The following is a 21153-nucleotide window of genomic DNA, read 5'->3' as shown; positions in this document are numbered from 1 at the left end:
TCTTGGAAGAATTATTGGATTCCTACATGCTGCTTTACCATCACCTTTAAATCTACTGTAAATGATGAGAGTTGTGGTGATTAGATGGACGGTCTTGTCACTGGAGACCCTATAAGTGGTCCCCCCCCTTGGCCTATAAGAGGCTCTCGGAGGCTCCTTGTGTGCAGTGACCTCTTCTTCCGCTTTTAGAGCTTGTTGGCCACTAGACGCCTCTACGACGCAGAGATTTCACCCCATTACCAGAGGGGGGCGCATTATTGGGATGTGGGAAGCTGGATGGTCATCAGTGAATTGTCCCCCAACGGGCCGTTCTGACCAGACTGTTAGGAGGTGTTGGGACCAGTGGATGGGGGCACACAAGGTGACCAGGCTCAGGAGGCCCCTACAGACCACCAGTAGAGAGTAGCGTCTGACCAGACTGTTAGGAAGTGTTGGGACCAGTGGATGTGTGGGGGCACACAAGGTGACCAGGCTCAGGACACCCCCTACAGACCACCGGTAGAGAGGAGCAACTGACCAGACTGTTAGGAGGTGTTGGGATCAGTGGGTGTGTGATGGCACACAAGGTGACCAGGCTCCAGACCCCCCGACAGACCACCAGTAGAGAGGAGCGTCTGACCAGACTGTTAGATGTTGGGACCAGTGGATGGGGGCACACAACGTGACCGGGCTCAGGACGCCCTCTACAGACCACCAGTAGAGAGGAGCATCTGACCAGACTGTTTGGAGGTGTTGGGACTAGTGGATGGGGGCACACAAGGTGACCGGGCTCAGGACGCCCCCTACAGACCACTAGTAGAAAGGAGCATCTGACCAGACTGTTAGGAGGTGTTGGGACCAGTGGATGGGGGCACACAAGCTGACTGGGCTCCAGACCCTCCGACAGACCATCAGTAGAGAGGAGCATCTGACCAGACTGTTAGGAGGTGTTGGGACTAGTGGATGTGTGAGGTCACACAAGGTGACCGGGCTCAGGACGCCCCCTACAGACCACCAGTATAGAGGAGCAACTGACCAGACTGTTAGGGGGTGTTGGGACCAGTGGATGGGGGCACACAAGGTGACCGGGCTCAGGACGCCCCCTACAGACCACTAGTAGAGAGGACCGTCTGATCATCCAACAAGCACCAACAGCTCTAATTGTTTCATTGTCTGTCATCCAGAGACAGGGGGCGCCATTGTTACACCCCTGTGACGGTCAGAACCATTTCCAGGCACTTGGCTGAAGGACATTTGGTCTCGCGGCTCCCATCACCTGTACGGCTTCTGACACGCACCGTCTCCTCTGTTTGCAATGATGTTGTCAACTACGAAACTGGACGCTACGAAGGGGAACCGGGGTGTCTTCAGCGACGACTTCAGGTTTAGTTTCATTGTTCATGACATCATTGCAAACAGAGGCGATGGTGGTTGTCCGAGGCCGTACATGTAATGGGGGCCGCGAGACCAAATGTCCTTCAGCCAAGAGCCTAGAAATGGTTACGACAGACACAGGAGAGTAACGGTGGCACCACCTTTCACATCTATGTCTATATAGGGGCCCCATATGACACCTCCGTCTCACATCACACAGCTATATAGGGACCGGTTGAGGAAGCCGCAGCCCATGAATACCAAGTCCTGCGCTGTTGGAACCAGCAGAGAAGTGGATGTTCTAACACCTTGTGGTGGGGCCTTTCAGTTGTTCTTGATGCCATCACCGAATTGGCTGTTCAGCTCATTTCAATAACTAAGCCCGCCCCCTTCTGTTACAGGTGACATAGAGGTGGACAAAGGGGCCGGCTTAGTTATGGAAATGAGTCGAAGGCTCCATGCCGGAATTGGGCCAGAAGTTGAGGTGCTGCGATAAAGACATCCCCCATCTGGACAACCCTTTTAAGACTAGATACATGAACTGTAACACAACTATAATGGGGTTGTAGCGGCGCCGACCACGATCACCGGGGCGATCACCGGGTCATGAGGGTTTCTACAAAAAAAAAAAAATTCCATGAGTTTTCCATGGCAAAATCTTGATTTTCAATGAAACTTGCGGAATTCGAAATACGCGGAATAAAAGGTTTATTGTTTCTTTTTTTATTGTTCTATATACAGGAATTATAAGAGGCGACCCCCGCCCCCCCCCCCCCCCCCCCCCGCTGATTTATGCTGTTTACAGTTGTCTTTTTTTTTTTTTTATTTATTTTTTTTATAAAAAATCCCCAACCGTGGCAGTCCGGCCCCTCTGATCGTCAATCCCCCCCCTGCTTTACTTTCTCTTGTAGTTAATAGTCTGCAGCTCAGGCGCTGATCGCTCGGTGAGGAGCAGAAACAAGCAGCGGACCGACTCAGCGAGACGAGAAACAAACATCCACCACAAATCAGAAGATTCCATGACATTTCCAGGTTTTCCATGACGCGCCTGAACCCCGTATTACCGGTCCGCGGGTACCCCCTCTACTCGTCACTGCAGCCTCATGACGCCCTCCCACTGTGACGGCCGACTGGCTGACGGATATAGCCGTGTACAAGCGCTCCGCCGTCACCAGCGGTCAGGTGGAAAATGAATGGCACTGAGCCAATGAGCAACAGAGCTAAACGCTGAGCCACCGAGCCCCAAGGAACACGTGCTAACCACTGAGCCACCACACCCCAAGGAACACATGCTAACCACTGAGCCCCAAGGAACACGTGCTAACCACTGAGCCACCGAGCCCCAAGGAACACGTGCTAACCACTGAGCCACCGAGCCCCAAGGAACACATGCTAACCACTGAGCCCCAAGGAACACGCGCTAACCACTGAGCCACCGAGCCCCAAGGAACACGTGCTAACCACTGAGCCACCGAGCCCCAAGGAACACGTGCTAACCACTGAGCCACCGAGCCCCAAGGAACACGTGCTAACCACTGAGCCACCGAGCCCCAAGGAACACGTGCTAACCACTGAGCCACCGAGCCCCAAGGAACACGTGCTAACCACTGAGCCCCAAAGAACACGTGCTAACCACTGAGCCACCGAGCCCCAAGGAACACGTGCTAACCACTGAGCCCCAAGGAACACGCGCTAACCACTGAGCCACCGAGCCCCGAGGAACACGTGCTAGCCACCGAGCCCCAAGGAACACGTGCTAGCCACCGAGCCCCAAGGAACACGTGCTAGCCACCGAGCCCCAAGGAACACGTGCTAGCCACCGAGCCCCAAGGAACACGTGCTAGCCACCGAGCCCCAAGGAACACGTGCTAGCCACCGAGCCCCAAGGAACACGTGCTAGCCACCGAGCCCCAAGGAACACGTGCTAGCCACCGAGCCCCAAGGAACACGTGCTAGCCACCGAGCCCCAAGGAACACGTGCTAGCCACCGAGCCCCAAGGAACACGTGCTAGCCACCGAGCCCCAAGGAACACGTGCTAGCCACCGAGCCCCAAGGAACACGTGCTAACCACCGAGCCCCAAGGAACACGTGCTAACCACCGAGCCCCAAGGAACACGTGCTAACCACCGAGCCCCAAGGAACACGCGCTAACCACCGAGCCCCAAGGAACACGCGCTAACCACTGAGCCACCGAGCCCCAAGGAACACGTGCTAACCACTGAGCCACCGAGCCCCAAGGAACACGTGCCACAAGGAAACATAACACTCCTATAATAATCTTCCATTGCACAGTGATACTATTTGGTATGACGCGGGGCGGACAACTACGGGGAGGGTCTGCGCGGCGGGGGGCGGACAACTACCGGGAGGGTCTGCGCGGCGGGGGGCGGGCAACTACCGGGAGGGTCTGCGCGGCGGGGGGCGGGCAACTACCGGGAGGGTCTGCGCGGCGGGGGGCGGACAACTACCGGGAGGGTCTGCGCGGCGGGGGGCGGACAACTACCGGGAGGGTCTGCGCGGCGGGGGGCGGACAACTACCGGGAGGGTCTGCGCGGCGGGGGGCGGACAACTACCGGGAGGGTCTGCGCGGCGGGGGGCGGACAACTACCGGGAGGGTCTGCGCGGCGGGGGGCGGACAACTACCGGGAGGGTCTGCGCGGCGGGGGGCGGACAACTACCGGGAGGGTCTGCGCGGCGGGGGGCGGGCAACTACCGGGAGGGTCTGCGCGGCGGGGGGCGGGCAACTACCGGGAGGGTCTGCGCGGCGGGGGGCGGGCAACTACCGGGAGGGTCTGCGCGGCGGGGGGCGGGCAACTACCGGGAGGGTCTGCGCGGCGGGGGGCGGGCAACTACCGGGAGGGTCTGCGCGGCAGGGGACCGACAACTACCGGGAGGGTCTGCGCGGCGGGGGGCGGACAACTACCGGGAGGGTCTGCGCGGCGGGGGGAGGACAACTACCGGGAGGGTCTGCGCGGCGGGGGGCGGGCAACTACCGGGAGGGTCTGCGCGGCCGGAGGAGGGCAACTACCGGGAGGGTCTGCGCGGCCGGAGGAGGGCAACTACCGGGAGGGTCTGCGCGGCGGGAGGAGGACAACTACGGGGAGGGTCTGCGCGGCGGGGGACGGACAACTACCGGGAGGGTCTGCGCGGCGGGGGACGGACAACTACGGGGAGGGTCTGCGCGGCGGAGGGTGGACAACTACCGGGAGGGTCTGCGCGGCGGAGGGCGAACAACTACGGGGAGGGTCTGCGCGGTGACAGATAATCTCGGGGATACCTATTAGCTGTCTGATTGGAGCATGCGCAGTCTCAATTAATGTGAGGAATAATCCCGCCCTTTCTGTAAAATTCAACCAATTAGAAGCCTTGTGGAAGATGACTGACAGCGCAGCGCCGCTTGTCACCTGGTCTCCCTCTGCGAGTCTCCTCTCCACTAGAGGTCGAACTATTATGTGGCGGCCGCCATTTTGTGGGAGTCTGTTGGCACTTAGAGAGAGCGCTACGCGGTTTCGTTGGTTGAGGCGGCTGCATCCTCTAGTGCCGGGGCGCTCACACCGGGATTAGGCGCTCAGATTGAAAATTTTAGTTCGGCTGCTGCGGACGGCCCTGAGGTGGGACGGGGACCGGGATACCGGAGGTCACTGAGGTCACTGAGGCGGGACACGGGGTGCAGTAACGTGCTTCCAGCCCCTCATGTCCTCCGCGCACCCTCCATAATAGTGTATATAGAGCAGTACCGACGGTCCCCCGGTCTCTCGTGCAGGGTTGGGTCAGAGCCCCCGGTGACTGGAGGATGGAGGTGAAGCGGCAGCCCCTGAAGCGTCTGTGTGAGTTGGCGGTGGCGCACCTGGTGGCGGCGGCGGCGCAGCGAGTCATGTGACCTCTGTGACTTTTCCTTCTCAGGTTCGGACAGCAGCAACGAGTCCCTGAAGAAGAGACGGCTGGCGGCAGCGGAGGACGGCGATGAGAACAGGGACCCCGGGGAGCAGGAGGGCTGCTCGTCCGCCCCGCCGCGGAGCACTGAGCAGGCGGTGAAGCCGGACACCCCCGCCATCCCGTCCGTGCGCTCCCGGATCCAGATGTTCCAGAACAAGGGCCGGAGCGGTAAGAGGCGCCGCAGCAGCGAGGTCTCCTGTCCACGGGCAGAGTTACGTTGTGGCCTCCGTGCGTCACCCGCAGCTCAGCGTAGACGTCCATGGGGCAGTTCATTCCTGCGGATGTCGGTTCTCCCCGGTTTGCGGATCGCCGCGCGGGGAAACACAACTGCAGCCGGATCCGTTTTGTGCGATGACTCGGCAGATGGTTTCCATTGCAGTCAATGGCAGCCGTCCGATCAGCGGCGATCCACCGGGGGGCGGGAGACTTAAAATGAATAAAGCGCACCGGGACGCAGGAGAAAGAAGGGGGGGGGGGATGGATGGGATGACGGGACTGTGGGGGGGGGGATGGATGGGATGACGGGACTGTGGGGGGGGGATGGATGGGATGACGGGACTGCGGGGGGGGGGGGATGGATGGGATGACGGGACTGCGGGGGGGGGGGATGGATGGGATGACGGGACTGCGGGGGGGGGGGGGGATGGATGGGATGACGGGACTGCGGGGGGGGGGGGATGGATGGGATGACGGGACTGCGGGGGGGGGATGGATGGGATGACGGGACTGCGGGGGGGGGATGGATGGGATGACGGGACTGCGGGGGGGGGGATGGATGGGATGACGGGACTGCGGGGGCGGGATGGATGGGATGACGGGACTGCGGGGGGGGGGGGGATGGATGGGATGACGGGACTGCGGGGGGGGGGGATGGATGGGATGACGGGACTGCGGGGGGGGGGATGGATGGGATGACGGGACTGCGGGGGGGGGGATGGATGGGATGACGGGACTGCGGGGGGGGATGGATGGGATGACGGGACTGCGGGGGGGGGGATGGATGGGATGACGGGACTGCGGGGGGGGGGATGGATGGGATGACGGGACTGCGGGGGGGGGGATGGATGGGATGACGGGACTGCGGGGGGGGGGATGGATGGGATGACGGGACTGCGGGGGGGGGGGGATGGATGGGATGACGGGACTGCGGGGGGGGGATGGATGGGATGACGGGACTGCGGGGGGGGGGGATGGATGGGATGACGGGACTGCGGGGGGGGGATGGATGGGATGACGGGACTGCGGGGGGGGGGGATGGATGGGATGACGGGGGGGGGATGGATGGGATGACGGGACTGCGGGGGGGGGGGATGGATGGGATGACGGGACGGGGGGGGGATGGATGGGACGACGGGACTGCGGGGGGGGACGACGGGACTGCGGGGGGGGACGACGGGACTGCGGGGGGGGACGACGGGACTGCGGGGGGGGACGACGGGACTGCGGGGGGGGACGACGGGACTGCGGGGGGGGGGACGACGGGACTGCGGGGGGGGACGACGGGACTGCGGGGGGGGGACGACGGGACTGCGGGGGGGGGACGGGACTGCGGGGGGGGGACGACGGGACTGCGGGGGGGGACGACGGGACTGCGGGGGGGGGACGACGGGACTGGGGGGGGGGACGACGGGACTGCGGGGGGGGGACGACGGGACTGCGGGGGGGGACTGCGGGGGGGGACGACGGGACTGCGGGGGGGGGACGACGGGACTGCGGGGGGGGACTGCGGGGGGGGACGGGACTGCGGGGGGGGACGACGGGACTGCGGGGGGGGGGGAGGGACGACGGGACTGCGGGGGGGGAGACGACGGCACTGCGGGGGGGGACGGACGGCACTGCGGGGGGGACGGACGACGGCACTGCGGGGGGGGACGGACGACGGCACTGCGGGGGGGGGACGGACGACGGCACTGCGGGGGGGGACGGACGACGGCACTGCGGGGGGGGGACGGACGACGGCACTGCGTGGGGGGGGACGACGACGGCACTGCGTGGGGGGGGGGGACGACGGGACTGCGTGGGGGGGGGGGGACGACGGGACTGCGTGGGGGGGGGGGACGACGGGACTGCGTGGGGGGGGGACGACGACGGGACTGCGTGGGGGGGGGGACGGGACTGCGTGGGGGGGGGACGACGACGGGACTGCGTGGGGGGGGGGAGCGACGGATGGGACGACAGTCTGCGCTGCTGTGGGGAGGAGTCAGTCCTGGATTCTGCCCGGGTCGCGTCTCATGTTCTCTTGTCTCTGTCAACAGGTGGAGCTCAGGATATCCAAAAAGACTCCATAGCAAGTGAGAAGGTGCGTCCCCGCTGCTGTGGGCAGAGCCTTTTAGGGCTCCTTTACAGACTCATTTTGGCGCGTACTGCATGTGATGCTGCGTGATGCGGTGAATGGAATCGATGAAAGTACATGGACTTTCATTGTGTAGATCTGCTCGAGAAAAAGATGGCAGCCGTCTCCACTTCTCTTCGTATCGCGCAGCGTCAGCCCTGTGCTGTTCTGTGGGCAGTGGCTGTAACGCTGCCTATATGCAGTACATTATATATGGGCCGCGGTACATATGAACGCCGCTATGAAACCGCAGCAAATTAAAAAAAGCAAAAAAGACATTCACTTTCTTGGTATACACAGTTATGCGCGGCGCACTCTCCGCTATACACGGCGGTGACTGACATCACACAGACCAGTAAAACGTGGCGGGCCTCCTGCAGCGGTCACACATACAGTCGTGTGAATGAGGCCTTATGATTTCCCTTGCCCATTTCCTTTGAGAGTCCTGGGGGTGTGGCCATCTCTGTGCAAGTCCTGGAGGCGGAGCTTGACCGGTCAGGTTTATTTTGTCATCTTACATGAAGTGGGTATAAGTGCAGTCTTGTCAGTGGGGCAAAGCCTTGGACATGCCGGGGCGCCACAGATGACATTCAGGAGGGACCCCACGTCCAGCTGCTGCCATGTTGGGCGGAGTAGTCCGCAGAGCGTCCTGTACTGCGGCGGTCCTTTCATGTAATGGACGGCTGCTGTAATAAAGGCCTCACAATGACTGCACCACCGCTGGTCCTTCACACTCAGGTCTCTGACCGTCCGGATGAATGAAATCTCTTAAAACCACATTGGCTAACGCCACATCAGCTGTGTGCCGGGCGCTGTGCTGGACGGTATGGTTGATGCCAGCACTGTCTCCTTACAGGTCACCCCAGGACTGACGGATGCTGCAGCAGAAGAAACAGATCGCCTGGCAGGTATGGGGCAGCTTGGAGGTGGCGCTGCCCCTGTTATGGGGCAGCTTGGAGGTGGCGCTGCCCCTGTTATGGGGCAGCTTGGAGGTGGCGCTGCCCCTGTTATGGGGCAGCTTGGAGGTGGCGCGGCCCCTGTTATGGGGCAGCTTGGAGGTGGCGCGGCACTTGTTTTGGGGCTGCAGTAACATCACACATCATGCCGTTTCCCTCTTCTCATAGGATGCAAGGACATTGATGCCGCTGAGGGGTCCGAATGTGAAGAGGTAATGGAAGAACATCCCCTGCCAGTGGCTTGTAGCACCCTTGCCAGTCGCCACCAGTTACACTCTGATAATAAGCCTCCAAGTGCAGAGACTGTCAGACGCCTCCGCCAGGTCAGTGCCGCCAACTGCATGTCGTGTAGAGATGGCTTCATCAGCAGGGGCTCCGCTTAGTTTCTCTGTTGTCTCCAGGAGCGCCAGGAGGAGCTGGCAATGGTGTGTGCCGTGCTGGACCGCAATAACCCCTGGAGGGCTGCCTCCATGAGGCAGCTACACAAGAGGGCTCGGAAACAGGCCAGTCATATAATCTAGAGCTGCACCGTGGGTGGCGTGACGGTTCCACCTCTGGGGAGTGGGCACCGTGGGTGGCGTGACGGTTCCACCTCTGGGGAGCGGGCACCGTGGGTGGCGTGACGGTTGCAGTGGTGGATTTTGGTCTCTTGTGGTGAAATGCTACCCATTGCATGGACCTGATTCCTCCTCACGGGTCTCCAGGACCTCAGCAGAGGTAAAAGAAGACGGAGGGTGAGGAGCATTCGAGCCCCTCGTTGGCTTCAGAGTGAAGTGTAAATGACTGCAGCTTGTTTCTGTTGGTGCATGGGCGGGGGGGGGTGCCAGGCTGGGTGCATGGGGACCCCGTATTCATGATATGTCATCTGTCGGATGAAGTAACCTGTCTCACGTGAAAAGCGATGCCATCTGCTGCTGGAGGCCAACAGTCTTTGCGTCATCCATTTGCAGGCATCGGAGGCTGTGGAGCCGCCTCTAGAAAGCAGAGATGAATCCCCAAGTTTACCGGGTGACACCTGCGTCTCTTTCCTTGAAGTTCGGCTCAGAAGATCCTACGGTTCTGGTGAGGGGTCCCTTCTTCCTCGGTATAACAGACAGTTGTGGCGGGTGCAGATAACTGCATGGGTGATCTCTGTGTATTCCAGGTTCTCTTGACTCAGAGGTCCCTCCAACTGCCTTATGTGAAGCAGCAGACCAGACGTCTCCAGAAGGTAGGCTGTGATGGGGCCGGAGGCTCAGGTCACCGCATCGGGTACAGAATGCCGGTACTGGGGGCATAGATTACTGCGTCGGGTACAGAATGGCAGTGCTGGGGTCATAGGTCACCACATCAGGTACAGAATGGCAGTGCTGGGGGCATAGGTCACCGCATCGGGTACAGAATGGCGGTGCTGGGGGCATAGATTACTGCGTCGGCTGCATTCAGTGTCAGTATACGTTTTTGTCACCTTTATCTTCAGACCTCGCTGGACACTAACGAGCTTTGTGTTTAGGGTGCGTTCAGCTGATTTGTGGTGGATTTTTGTGCAGATCTGCAATAGATTTCACCAACTGAATTCAAATTAAAGGGGTGAAATCTGCAGCAAAAGCCTCCACAAATCGGAGACATACGATCCAAGGGCTTTAGTCAATCGGACAGGAGCTTGGATACACTCCGCGCTTTGGGAAGAAGTTCATTGAACGTATTACCGCATTTCCCAGACAGACCTGAACATAAGTGGTGCGTAAAATAGAAACTATGCCCCATAGTATCAGCAGTGGCAGGAACCTTACCGCCCGCAGCCGGGTCCGATGTGCGTCTAAACCAGAAGCGTGTTTGTTCTCAGTGAGAGAAACCAAGTAATCTTGTAGATCTGATGCGCATCTCCGGGAGATCAATGGGTGTGACCCGACCAAAACTTACGGTGATGCGCCACTTCTGGTTTAGACGCACATCGGACTCGGCTGCGGGCGGTTAGATTCCTGCCACTGCGGATACTGTGGGGCATATTTTATAGTTCCTGTTTTCCACCATTGTGTGGCATCGCTTCTTCTCCAATGTCTTCTTGTCATGTGCGACATCTGATCATATTGCGATCAGTCCGATAACACGCGTGAAACTCGGCCATATGCACGCACCCTTAAGCTGTTCATCACATGCGTCCAGACAACTGGCGGTGCACAGAGCTGGGCTCCGAGGCTGCCATGTTGTCCTTTCATGTCTTCTGACAGGATCCGTCCCTGATGGAGATGAGGGAGGATCTACCCTGAACAGCTCAGAAGTGATCGACAGGATCTTCGAGGGTGTGCTGAATGTCAGCGATGCTTCTGAAGACATGGACCTCCCTCCCGTGTCCATTCTGTCTCCTCTTACCCAATCACTAGATCTTCAGGCTGCGATCAGCCCCCTGGTTAGTCCTGCTCTCGTTCTGGGGTCTCTGCCCTCCGCCACACACCCACTTCATGTTCATTATTGTACCTGCAGAACTCTGTTGTGTCCAGTCTGCCCGAGCTGCTCATGGAGTCTCCGGTGACACCGAAGACCTCGGCTGATGAGGAGAACCATCTTCCCCACAGGTATGAGCGGTTGGCGCTTCCCAGTAAAACAGGAGAATTAGTTTGTTTCTCAACCACAGCGGGAAGTTATCAGCTCTGTGACCCTCCCATTGCAGCGTCGACACTTACCGCACTCTGATGAGGAATGTACAGGAATTGCCCGCTACCCCGGTGAGCGTGGTTGCCCAGAACCATCTACCCACGAGGCAGGATGTGGATCAGGCACCCGGGAGCGTGAAGGAGAAGATCAAAGTGAGTCAACATCAAAATGGTTGCTGCGACATGCTGCGCCCTAACAGGCTGACCTGGCGCTGTGCTCTTGTGTGACAGATCCTGAGTACAGAGGTGTCCTCGCTGCAGCACATCATCGAGCAGTCCCGCTGTGCGCTGCGCTGTTGTGTGGATGTGGAGCACGGGAAGGGTACCCGGCAGGAGGCCGAGGCGGAGCGCCTGCTGCTGCTGTCCAGTGAGTGAGCACTTCAGTCTTGTCGGGAGTGGATAAATGGTGGTGTGTGTAATGAAGGTCTTTCTCCTGGCTAGGTGAGAAGAAGGCTGCTTTACTGAAAGAGCTGGACCACCTCCGAGAAGAGCGATCAGAGCAGCCATCATCCAGTCCTGTAGCCGAGCGGAGACCTTGTCGTGGCTCCGTCACCATATCTGACATCCGGCTGCCTCTCAAAGTGGATTACGTGTGTTCCACCATCAAAGATGCAGGTACCTCGGCACGCTGCCATGCGAGCATCGCTACCCGTCTGCGTCCTGTAGGAAAGTGCGCTGGTGGGCTCAAATGCAGCAGAAGGGATACCTGAAAGGTGTGCGGTTGTAACTCCGTGGTGCAACGTGGGCATTTAGGATGCTGATGAAATGTACTTCATGCACAGTGCTCTAATTACGGGTACAGGGGTATAACTAAGTCAGTTAGGGCTCATTCACACGGGCATATTACGCACTAACAGAGCGGCAGCACGTATGGCTGTAATGTGTAAAACGATGCAGTTAGACCCACAGCGTTTTACGCATGCGGCCGTGTAAACGAGCCTTTAGGTCATATTCGCACTCGTGTGCATATAAACACCATTCTTTTGAAGTGTCAGACACGTGAGTGATGTTTTCCCTCATGGCAATGCTGCGAGGTAAAAAAAAAAAAAAGCGCTCCATTTCTGTTTTTTCCCCTTTTTGTTTTTTTTACTTTTTTTTTTTTTTGCGTTCCTCAGCACGCATCCTCCATTGTTTACAAGGGGACCTTAAAGACATTTCATGCCAGACGATGCTTCCAATGAGAAACACTTGCGATCCTGTATTGCGTGACAGTCAGAACTTCACACATACGAGGCGTTTTTGCATAAACACCGCTTTGCGTCTGAGTAAACACTTTGAGCACAATATCTGCCCGATATCTCGCTCGCCCGCATGGATGTAGTCTTGGGCCTCACACAGGCCCTTTGTACAGCGATTAACGCAGAGTTATCGAACGCCAAGCTAATCGCGGTATAACGCTCCCATTAAAATCACTAGGGCCTCTCAGACATGCGTTCTATCGCGGCGCTGGACGGCGCTTGCCAGTGCCGCAATTTTCGAACGCGGTCTGCGCTATCTTTGTCCGTTTGCCGCACCTCCTCACCCATCACAATGATGGGTGCGCTAAAACAGGCTGTTGGCCGCAGGGAGCTGCGGCTGAAAACCAAAGTAAAATCGTGGTGCTTTGCAGAGTCTGTGTGAGAGGACCATTTAGAAGGCGTTTCTAAGCCTGGCCGTTTAACCCCTTAGAAGGCATGGTCAGTATAGTGATAACTGTCAGCTTGAAGACCCCAAGTCTGACATGTATTGCTGGAAGCAAAGCCCAACACACTAAGGCTCGACTCCCATCTCTGCCGGGGCTACAGGTGATTTTCATTGTTTGGCTTCGTCCTTGGAGCCAAACGAAAATGCCAGATCCAGCACATCCTGGTGCCAAACCGACTCCTTCTGCCTACAATGGGGTGCATCCAGCATTCTGATTGGCATTTCACCAGATGAAACAGTGCAGTACTCTGCGCTATTTTGTGTAGGATTCCCTGCTGAATTTGCCCTGAAGGCTTCGAACAGGACCTCGGCTACAGATGGAATGTGCCCCATCATGTTCGATATCACTCGCAAGCCGCACACTGCTCCACCAGCCAAAATACTGATAACTTATGCGCTGATGAGAAACAATTACACATCCTCAAGGGGTTAAAAGCACATTTTCTTTTTTCCTAGTCTTTGGGGTGGGAACAGTAGGAACGTGGGGGTGATGCTGTCCGGTCTGTATATTTTCCGCAGGGCTTACTGGACATTACTTTCTTATTCTCATCCGTTACGGCGCCTACGACGTGGTGGCCACGCCTCTTGCCAGCGCTGCCGATGCACAAACCGGGGACACCATTATATTTCCTACAACGGTTACACTGTAAGTACGAGGCGCTTGGGGGTCACTGAAGAGCTGCACCCTCCGGGCAGACGGATAACGTGTTTTCCCCTCCACAGGAATGATGCCTCCTCGGACTTCAAGGTGGAGATGGAGGTCTACAGTCTAGTGAGTAGTGAGGAGGTTGTCTACCTTACGGGGCCCCAATAATACCTGCGGCACTCGTCTCCACCGTTGTAATGACGTCTTTGAAGCAACTTTACAAATACTCCACAAATGAGCCCCGTGGAGCCGGTCAGCAGTTGGCTTTATCTTGTAACCTATCAAACATGTGCAAGTAATGCGTCATTTACAAGTGTTAGGGAAATCAGAGACGACTTGGCGTGATTCATTGTTTTGTCCGAATTATATGAGAAGTTGTGTACACAAATCGCTGACACACTACACAGACAGTATCATCAGACAGTGATGGTCTTCTGCCTTTATTAACATCCTCACAGTACAAATATACCCTAGATTACGTATTATCTGACATACGTGCCCTCCCTGTAATGCTAAGGACTCATGATTGGCTGGAGGTGCTAATAGTTTAACATGTCAACGCCTTGAGGTGCTCCACTACTAAATACAGATTAGAATTTTTTTTTTTTTTTGCCTAGGCTGATGTAAGAAACCTAGACACCATAGAATATATATATTATTGCTATAACACAAGGGAGGCTGTCGGCCCGATCGTCCCGTGTAAATGGCCCTTAAGATGCAGAAGTTGGTGCAGCTGCAGGACTGCTCTCCACGAGTTTGGAGTCGGTTACCATGGAGACACAGTTCTGCATAGGAGCTGTATACACAAGTCAATAGGATAGTCTTATTGAGGACCTGCTGGCAGTTCAGTAACTTCAGAGGTGTTGAGATCCTAACCCTTTCACTGCCAGGAGCTTATGTAATAAATCGTTGTGCAAACTCTTTCACAGCTAGAACACGTTGGTCGCTTACTGTAGCCTTTCTTCCAGGCACACCCTGCATCTGCCCTGGAGAAGAGGAAGTCGCTGAAGCCCAAGGTATTGTGACCCGATGACCCTCTCGTTCCTCCTAGTACTTGTACCTCTTTCATCAGTTCTCGTCTCCTTGTCCTCAGATCACCCCCAAGAAGCTCCTGCCCTCCCGAGTAAGTGCTGCCACCTTGTGGCTTAGTTTTCCAGGGGTAAGTGGTAAGATATCACATCTCCTGTCTCTCTTCTGCAGAAATCCTCCCTGACTTCTCCAGGTAAGTCCTCGGCACGCCACTACTTTCCGTATAGGGGTCCAGGGGTTTTGGTCGTTGGATGCAGAGTTCTGAGACAGACTGACATCACTGAGCGGAAATCGCCTTCTGTTCTACTGCATGTGCGTTTCATTGGAAACCAATGTGCGGCAATGTCTTATTGCTTGCACTTGTAGTCCTGCTGGTTCCACCTGCACTGAGGAACTCCCCCTAGTGGCTCACTCTGGACCTGCACCTTGTAGTCTTGCATTTAAAAAAAAAAAAAAGTTGGTCCAGGATTAGAAAGTCTCCTGTTTTTTCCGTATCGGTGTCTCGTCTGTCCGTGTCTTATCTCTGGTATTCAAGTGAATGGAGCTGAACTGCAGTAGCAGACGGACCAAGGAAAGGCGAGATGCTGCTTCTGGAAACAGACTTTTTCTAATCTTGGAACCCCTTTTAAAGAGCCCCTCCTGACACTCTCCTCTCACTGCAGCCTTTAGTCCTGCAGTTAGTACTCCCCTCCGAGCCAGTAGTTTCCTGCTTGTTGGATCACTGACCGTCTCTCTGGAGTCTCTGGGCAAGATGAAGTTTCCTCTGGAGAAGGTAAGATAAGCTGATGTTACTGTGTGACGTCCTGCCGCCTCCTATACTTATAGTGGACCCCCACACTGTGTGACGTCCCATCGCCTCCTATACTTATAGTGGACCCCCACACTGTGTGACGTCCCACCGCCTCCTATACTTATAGTGGACCCCCACACTGTGTGACGTCCTGCCGCCTCCTATACTTATAGTGGACCCCCACACTGTGTGACGTCCCACCGCCTCCTATACTTATAGTGGACCCCCACACTGTGACGTCCTGCCGCCTCCTATACTTATAGCGGACCCCCACACTGCATGACGTCCCGCCGCCTCCTATACTGCCGCCTCCTATACTTATAGCGGACCCCCACACTGTGTGACGTCCTGCCGCCTCCTATACTTATAGTGGACCCCCACACTGTGTGACGTCCCACCGCCTCCTATACTTATAGTGGACCCCCACACTGTGACGTCCTGCCGCCTCCTATACTTATAGCGGACCCCCACACTGCATGACGTCCCGCCGCCTCCTATACTGCCGCCTCCTATACTGCCGCCTCCTATACTGTTGCCTCCTATACTTATAGCGCACCCCCACACTGTGACGTCCTGTTGCCTCCCATACTTATAGTGGACCCCCCACACTGTGTGACGTCCCGCCGCCTCCTATACTTATAGTGGACCCCCCACACTGTGTGACGTCCCGCCGCCTCCTATACTTATAGCGGACCCCCACACTGTGTGACGTCCTGCCGCCTCCTATACTTATAGCGGACCCCCACACTGTGTGACGTCCTGCCGCCTCCTATACTTATAGCGGACCCCCACACTGTGTGACGTCCTGCCGCCTCCTATACTTATAGCGGACCCCCACACTGTGTGACGTCCCGCCGCCTCCTATACTTATAGCGGACCCCCACACTGTGTGACGTCCCGCCGCCTCCTATACTTATAGCGGACCCCCACACTGTGTGACGTCCTGCCGCCTCCTATACTTATAGCGGACCCCCACACTGTGTGACGTCCTGCCGCCTCCTATACTTATAGCGGACCCCCACACTGTGTGACGTCCTGCCGCCTGCTATACTTATAGCGGACCCCCACACTGTGTGACGTCCCGCCGCCTGCTATACTTATAGCGGACCCCCACACTGTGACGTCCCGCCGCCTCCTATACTTATAGCGCACCCCCACACTGTGACGTCCCGCCGCCTCCTATACTTATAGCGGACCCCCACACTGTGTGACGTCCTGCCGCCTCCTATACTTATAGCGCACCCCCACACTGTGTGACGTCCCACCGCCTCCTATACTTATAGTGCACCCCCACACTGTGTGACGTCCTGCCGCCTCCTATACTTATAGTGCACCCCCACACTGTGTGACGTCCCACCGCCTCCTATACTTATAGCGGACCCCCACACTGTGTGACGTCCTGCCGCCTCCTATACTTATAGCCGACCCCCACACTGTGACGTCCTGTTGCCTCCCATACTTATAGCGCACCCCCACACTGTGACGTCCTGCCGCCTCCCTTACTTATAGCGGACCCCCACACTGTGTGACGTCCCACCGCCTCCTATACTTATAGCGCACCCCCACACTGTGTGACGTCCCACCGCCTCCTATACTTATAGCGGACCCCCCACACTGTGTGACGTCCCACCGCCTCCTATACTTATAGCGCACCCCCACACTGTGTGACGTCCCACCGCCTCCTATACTTATAGCGCACCCCCACACTGTGTGACGTCCCACCGCCTCCTATACTTATAGCGCACCCCCACACTGCGTGACGTCCCACCGCCCCCTATACTTATAGCAGACCCCCACACTGTGACGTCCCGTTGCCTCCCATACTTATAGTGCACCCCCACATTGTGTGACGTCCTGCCGCCTCCCTTACTTATAGTGGACCCACACACTGTGTGACGTCCCACCGCCTCCTATACTTATAGCGGACCCCCACACTGTGTGACGTCCCACCGCCTCCCATACTTATAGTTCACCCCCACACTGTGTGATGTCCTGCCGCCTCCCTTACTTATAGTGGACCCACACACTGTGTGACGTCCCACCGCCTCCCATACTTATAGCGGACCCCCACACTGTGTGACGTCCTGCCGCCTCCTATACTTATAGCGCACCCCCACACTATGACGTCCTGCTGCCTCCCATACTTATAGCGGACCCCCACACTATGACGTCCTGCTGCCTCCTATACTTATAGCGGACCCCCACACTGTGTGATGTCCTGCCGCCTCCTATACTTATAGCGGACCCCCACACTGTGTGACGTCCTGCCGCCTCCTATACTTATAGTTCACCCCCACACTGTGACGTCCTGTTGCCTCCCATACTTATAGTGCACCCCCACACTGCGTGACGTCCCACCGCCTCCCATACTTATAGTTCACCCCCACACTGTGTGATGTCCCACCGCCTCCCATACTTATAGCGGACCCCCACACTGTGTGACGTCCTGCCGCCTCCTATACTTATAGCGGACCCCCACACTGTGTGACGTCCCACCGCCTCCTATACTTATAGTGCACCCCCACACTGTGTGACGTCCCACCGCCTCCTATACTTATAGTGCACCCCCACACTGTGTGACGTCCTGCCGCCTCCTATACTTATAGTGGACCCCCACATTTTGTGATTTCCTGCCGCCTCCTATACTTATAGTGGACCCCCACACTGTGTGACGTCCCGCCGCCTCCCATACTTATAGTTCACCCCCACAATGTGTGACGTCCCACCGCCTCCTATACTTATAGCGGACCCCCACACTGTGACGTCCTGCCGCCTCCTATACTTATAGTGTACCCCCACACTGTGTGATTTCCTGCCGCCTCCTATACTTATAGTGCACCCCCACACTGTGTGACGTCCCGCCGCCTCCTATACTTATAGCGCACCCCCACACTGTGTGACGTCCCACCGCCTCCCATACTTATAGTTCACCCCCACAATGTGTGACGTCCCACCGCCTCCTATACTTATAGCGGACCCCCACACTGTGACGTCCTGCCGCCTCCTATACTTATAGCGCACCCCCACACTGTGTGACGTCCCACCGCCTCCTATACTTATAGTGTACCCCCACACTGTGTGATTTCCTGCCGCCTCCTATACTTATAGTGTACCCCCACACTGTGTGATTTCCTGCCGCCTCCTATACTTATAGTGTACCCCCACACTGTGTGATTTCCTGCCGCCTCCTATACTTATAGTGGACCCCCACACTGTGTGACGTCCTGCCGCCTCCTATACTTATAGTGGACCCCCACATTTTGTGATTTCCTGCCGCCTCCTATACTTATAGTGGACCCCCACACTGTGTGACGTCCCGCCGCCTCCCATACTTATAGTTCACCCCCACAATGTGTGACGTCCCACCGCCTCCTATACTTATAGCGGACCCCCACACTGTGACGTCCTGCCGCCTCCTATACTTATAGTGTACCCCCACACTGTGTGATTTCCTGCCGCCTCCTATACTTATAGTGGACCCCCACACTGTGTGACGTCCCGCCGCCTCCCATACTTATAGTTCACCCCCACAATGTGTGACGTCCCACCGCCTCCTATACTTATAGCGGACCCCCACACTGTGACGTCCTGCCGCCTCCTATACTTATAGCGCACCCCCACACTGTGTGACGTCCCACCGCCTCCTATACTTATAGTTCACCCCCACACTGTGTGATTTCCTGCCGCCTCCTATACTTATAGTGTACCCCCACACTGTGTGATTTCCTGCCGCCTCCTATACTTATAGCGGACCTTCCGCAAAGTGTCCAGTTATCTGGACAGGTTTATGAAGTCTCTGCCACAGATCATACATGTGCGGCCTGTACCGGACTCTCCCTCATTCTCTGTATTACAACACCTTATTGGTGGGAGGGGGAGATGTCTGTCTATGCGGTGCCACTCGTATTTGCACCCTTCGCTGGTCTTACTTCCCCCACCTGTCTGTCTCCTCCTAGATGAAGTTGGAAGGGCCAGTCGGTCGCCTGCTTAGAAATCATTTCCAGGATCAGGTGGTTACAGATTCCTCGTAGATCCCCCTTCCCTGTAGTCTCTGCATGGCCCTCTGGTGGCTTCCTGCGTGGGATGGCAACCCTGTCCTGGTGGCGTTGTGAGCTGTGAGACCCATCGTTATCTGTACCTACGGGCCCGGTCCAGACTCATCAGTGCAAAATCTAAACTTTTGAACTTTTGCCACTGTTTTCAAGAGCTCTGCTTGCAGTCGCTGTATGGAACTTACAGAACCTGAACCTGAATTAGTTCTCACACAACAGCAGAATGGTTAGTGTATCGGCGCAGCTCAAGTCCTCACCTGGGTTGCACGTTAATAGCACTTATCTGCACTGATACATTGTAACAAACTGTCAGCTGTGTGAGCAGGACTAGGTCAGAACGTTTATCCCCATTCACTGACGACAAGCAGATCATGAAAACGGTAAGGAATTGTCCGTCTTAGAAAGTAGTAGAAAACCGGACGACCCCTTGCGTTGCTCACACCACACAATGGCCGCCGTCCTGCTCTTACTGACGCTACGCTGGCTGACATGCCGTTACTAACCAGCCGCCGTCCCTTCCTCCTCCTCACTGTCTTGTCTTTATCAGGTTCCGTTTCTGTCTCCTTTGGAAGGAAGCCTCTACCTGAAGATGCGGTGTCGGAGTCACTCAAGTGTCCAGCGCAGCGGGTTCCTGGTACGGAATTGGCGAGACCCTTCGCGTACTTCGGCTCTACCATCTCGTACTCACCCCCTTCCGTTCTCTTCTAGACCATGTTTGAGGATGTCAGCGGGTTGGGCGCTTGGCACAGACGTTGGTGCCTCCTGTCTGAGAAGACGCTCTCGTTTTGGGCGTATCCCGACCAGGTGAACTGTAAGGTGAGTAGCTTCGTACACCGTGGTGATATATCGCGTCCCAGCGGCGGCCCCTGACTGCCGGGATTATCCTACAGGAGCCTCTGGGGAGGATCAATCTCATCAACTGCACCAGTGAAAAGGTGGAGGCTGCCCAGAGGGAGAGCTGCGCCCGGCCGCACACCATGGAGTTGGTGACGATGAGACCACAGCGAGAAGATGACACGGACACCCTGGTGACACAACGCCGTGGCATGCTCTGCTTCACCAAGTGAGTACAGTGTGGGGTTACGGGCGGCGGTGGAAATTTTGCGCACCCTTTATTGCACAAAAATGTGCCACTTTTATTTTACATGCTAATTAACCCTTTAATAGAGCTGATCCTGGGAGCTCTTGTGGTGAATGTGCTGCCTGTTACTCTTCCAGGATCTGGCTCTCTGCGGATACCCGGGAGGAGAAGCAGCTGTGGATGGACTCTCTCAACCAAATGCTTCTCGATCTTCGTACCTGGAAAACTAGTCCTGGGAAGGTCCGAAGCCAAGTGTAGTGCGGTGCGGCCGCCCAGCCCTCTGCCCCCTGGCGATGCTGGTTATTTTATGCACATGTATTGGGGTAACTGAGGGGCGTTCTATAGCTAGGTGAAGGGATGTGCAATGTACGATGCGTTATACGACGACGTGCTGCTCTCTGTATGACTGACACTAAAGCACTTTGCAAGCTTCATTTTAATCGTCCTGTTTGTTATAATAAACATTTAATTCAGTAATTTGGCTGATTGGTCCTTTGTGTTACCGGGGCTGGAAAGGTGCGAGTGAAGCTCTGGTTGTACTGATGGGTTGGAGGTCTCAGACTGACTCGGGGGTCCCAGTGTGGTGCTGCATATAGGAAGGAGCACAGCGGGAGCCCCGAGCATCAGACCTGCCGGTATCATGGACTCCACCCCTCCTGGT

At 56.9% G+C, this 21153-nt stretch overlaps 1 protein-coding gene across 5 annotated transcripts; it reads left to right on the top strand.

The window, feature by feature from the left end:
- Positions 1-4891: 4891 nt before the first annotated feature.
- On the top strand, positions 4892-20969 carry LOC136581629 (anillin-like). Of its 5 annotated transcripts, none has more exons than XM_066582240.1 (24): positions 4892-5181; positions 5258-5458; positions 7543-7589; positions 8479-8530; positions 8747-8901; positions 8980-9081; positions 9529-9640; positions 9723-9788; positions 10789-10967; positions 11042-11133; positions 11229-11364; positions 11443-11578; positions 11653-11826; positions 13414-13540; positions 13618-13666; positions 14509-14556; positions 14634-14663; positions 14741-14762; positions 15232-15341; positions 19316-19369; positions 19959-20045; positions 20120-20227; positions 20302-20474; positions 20630-20969. In XM_066582240.1, exons 1-24 carry the CDS (start codon positions 5148-5150, stop codon positions 20748-20750), a joined length of 2415 nt encoding a protein of 804 aa, XP_066438337.1. In that variant the 5' UTR covers positions 4892-5147; the 3' UTR covers positions 20751-20969. The 5 variants fall into 5 exon arrangements, with proteins under 5 accessions (XP_066438337.1, XP_066438338.1, XP_066438341.1 ...); XM_066582241.1 differs by having other exon boundaries at positions 4893-5181; positions 7546-7589; XM_066582244.1 differs by lacking the exon at positions 8980-9081 and having other exon boundaries at positions 4893-5181; positions 8747-8790.
- The last annotated feature ends 184 nt before the right edge of the window (positions 20970-21153 follow it).

The sequence above is a fragment of the Eleutherodactylus coqui genome, chromosome 11, assembly GCF_035609145.1.
Source record: "Eleutherodactylus coqui strain aEleCoq1 chromosome 11, aEleCoq1.hap1, whole genome shotgun sequence".
Taxonomy (NCBI): Eukaryota; Metazoa; Chordata; class Amphibia; order Anura; family Eleutherodactylidae; genus Eleutherodactylus; species Eleutherodactylus coqui.
The sequence above is the reverse complement of the archived record's forward strand: the minus strand, read 5'-3'. Positions and strand labels throughout refer to the sequence as shown.

Coding starts and splice junctions, on each gene's coding strand:
- LOC136581629 (XM_066582240.1), top strand. CDS start 5,148: ATGGAGGTGAAGCGGCAGCCCCTGAAGCGTCTGT. Junction 5,459..7,542: donor CCAGAACAAGGGCCGGAGCG/GTAAGAGGCGCC, acceptor TGTCTCTGTCAA/CAGGTGGAGCTCAGGATATC. Junction 20,475..20,629: donor GGCATGCTCTGCTTCACCAA/GTGAGTACAGTG, acceptor TTACTCTTCCAG/GATCTGGCTCTCTGCGGATA.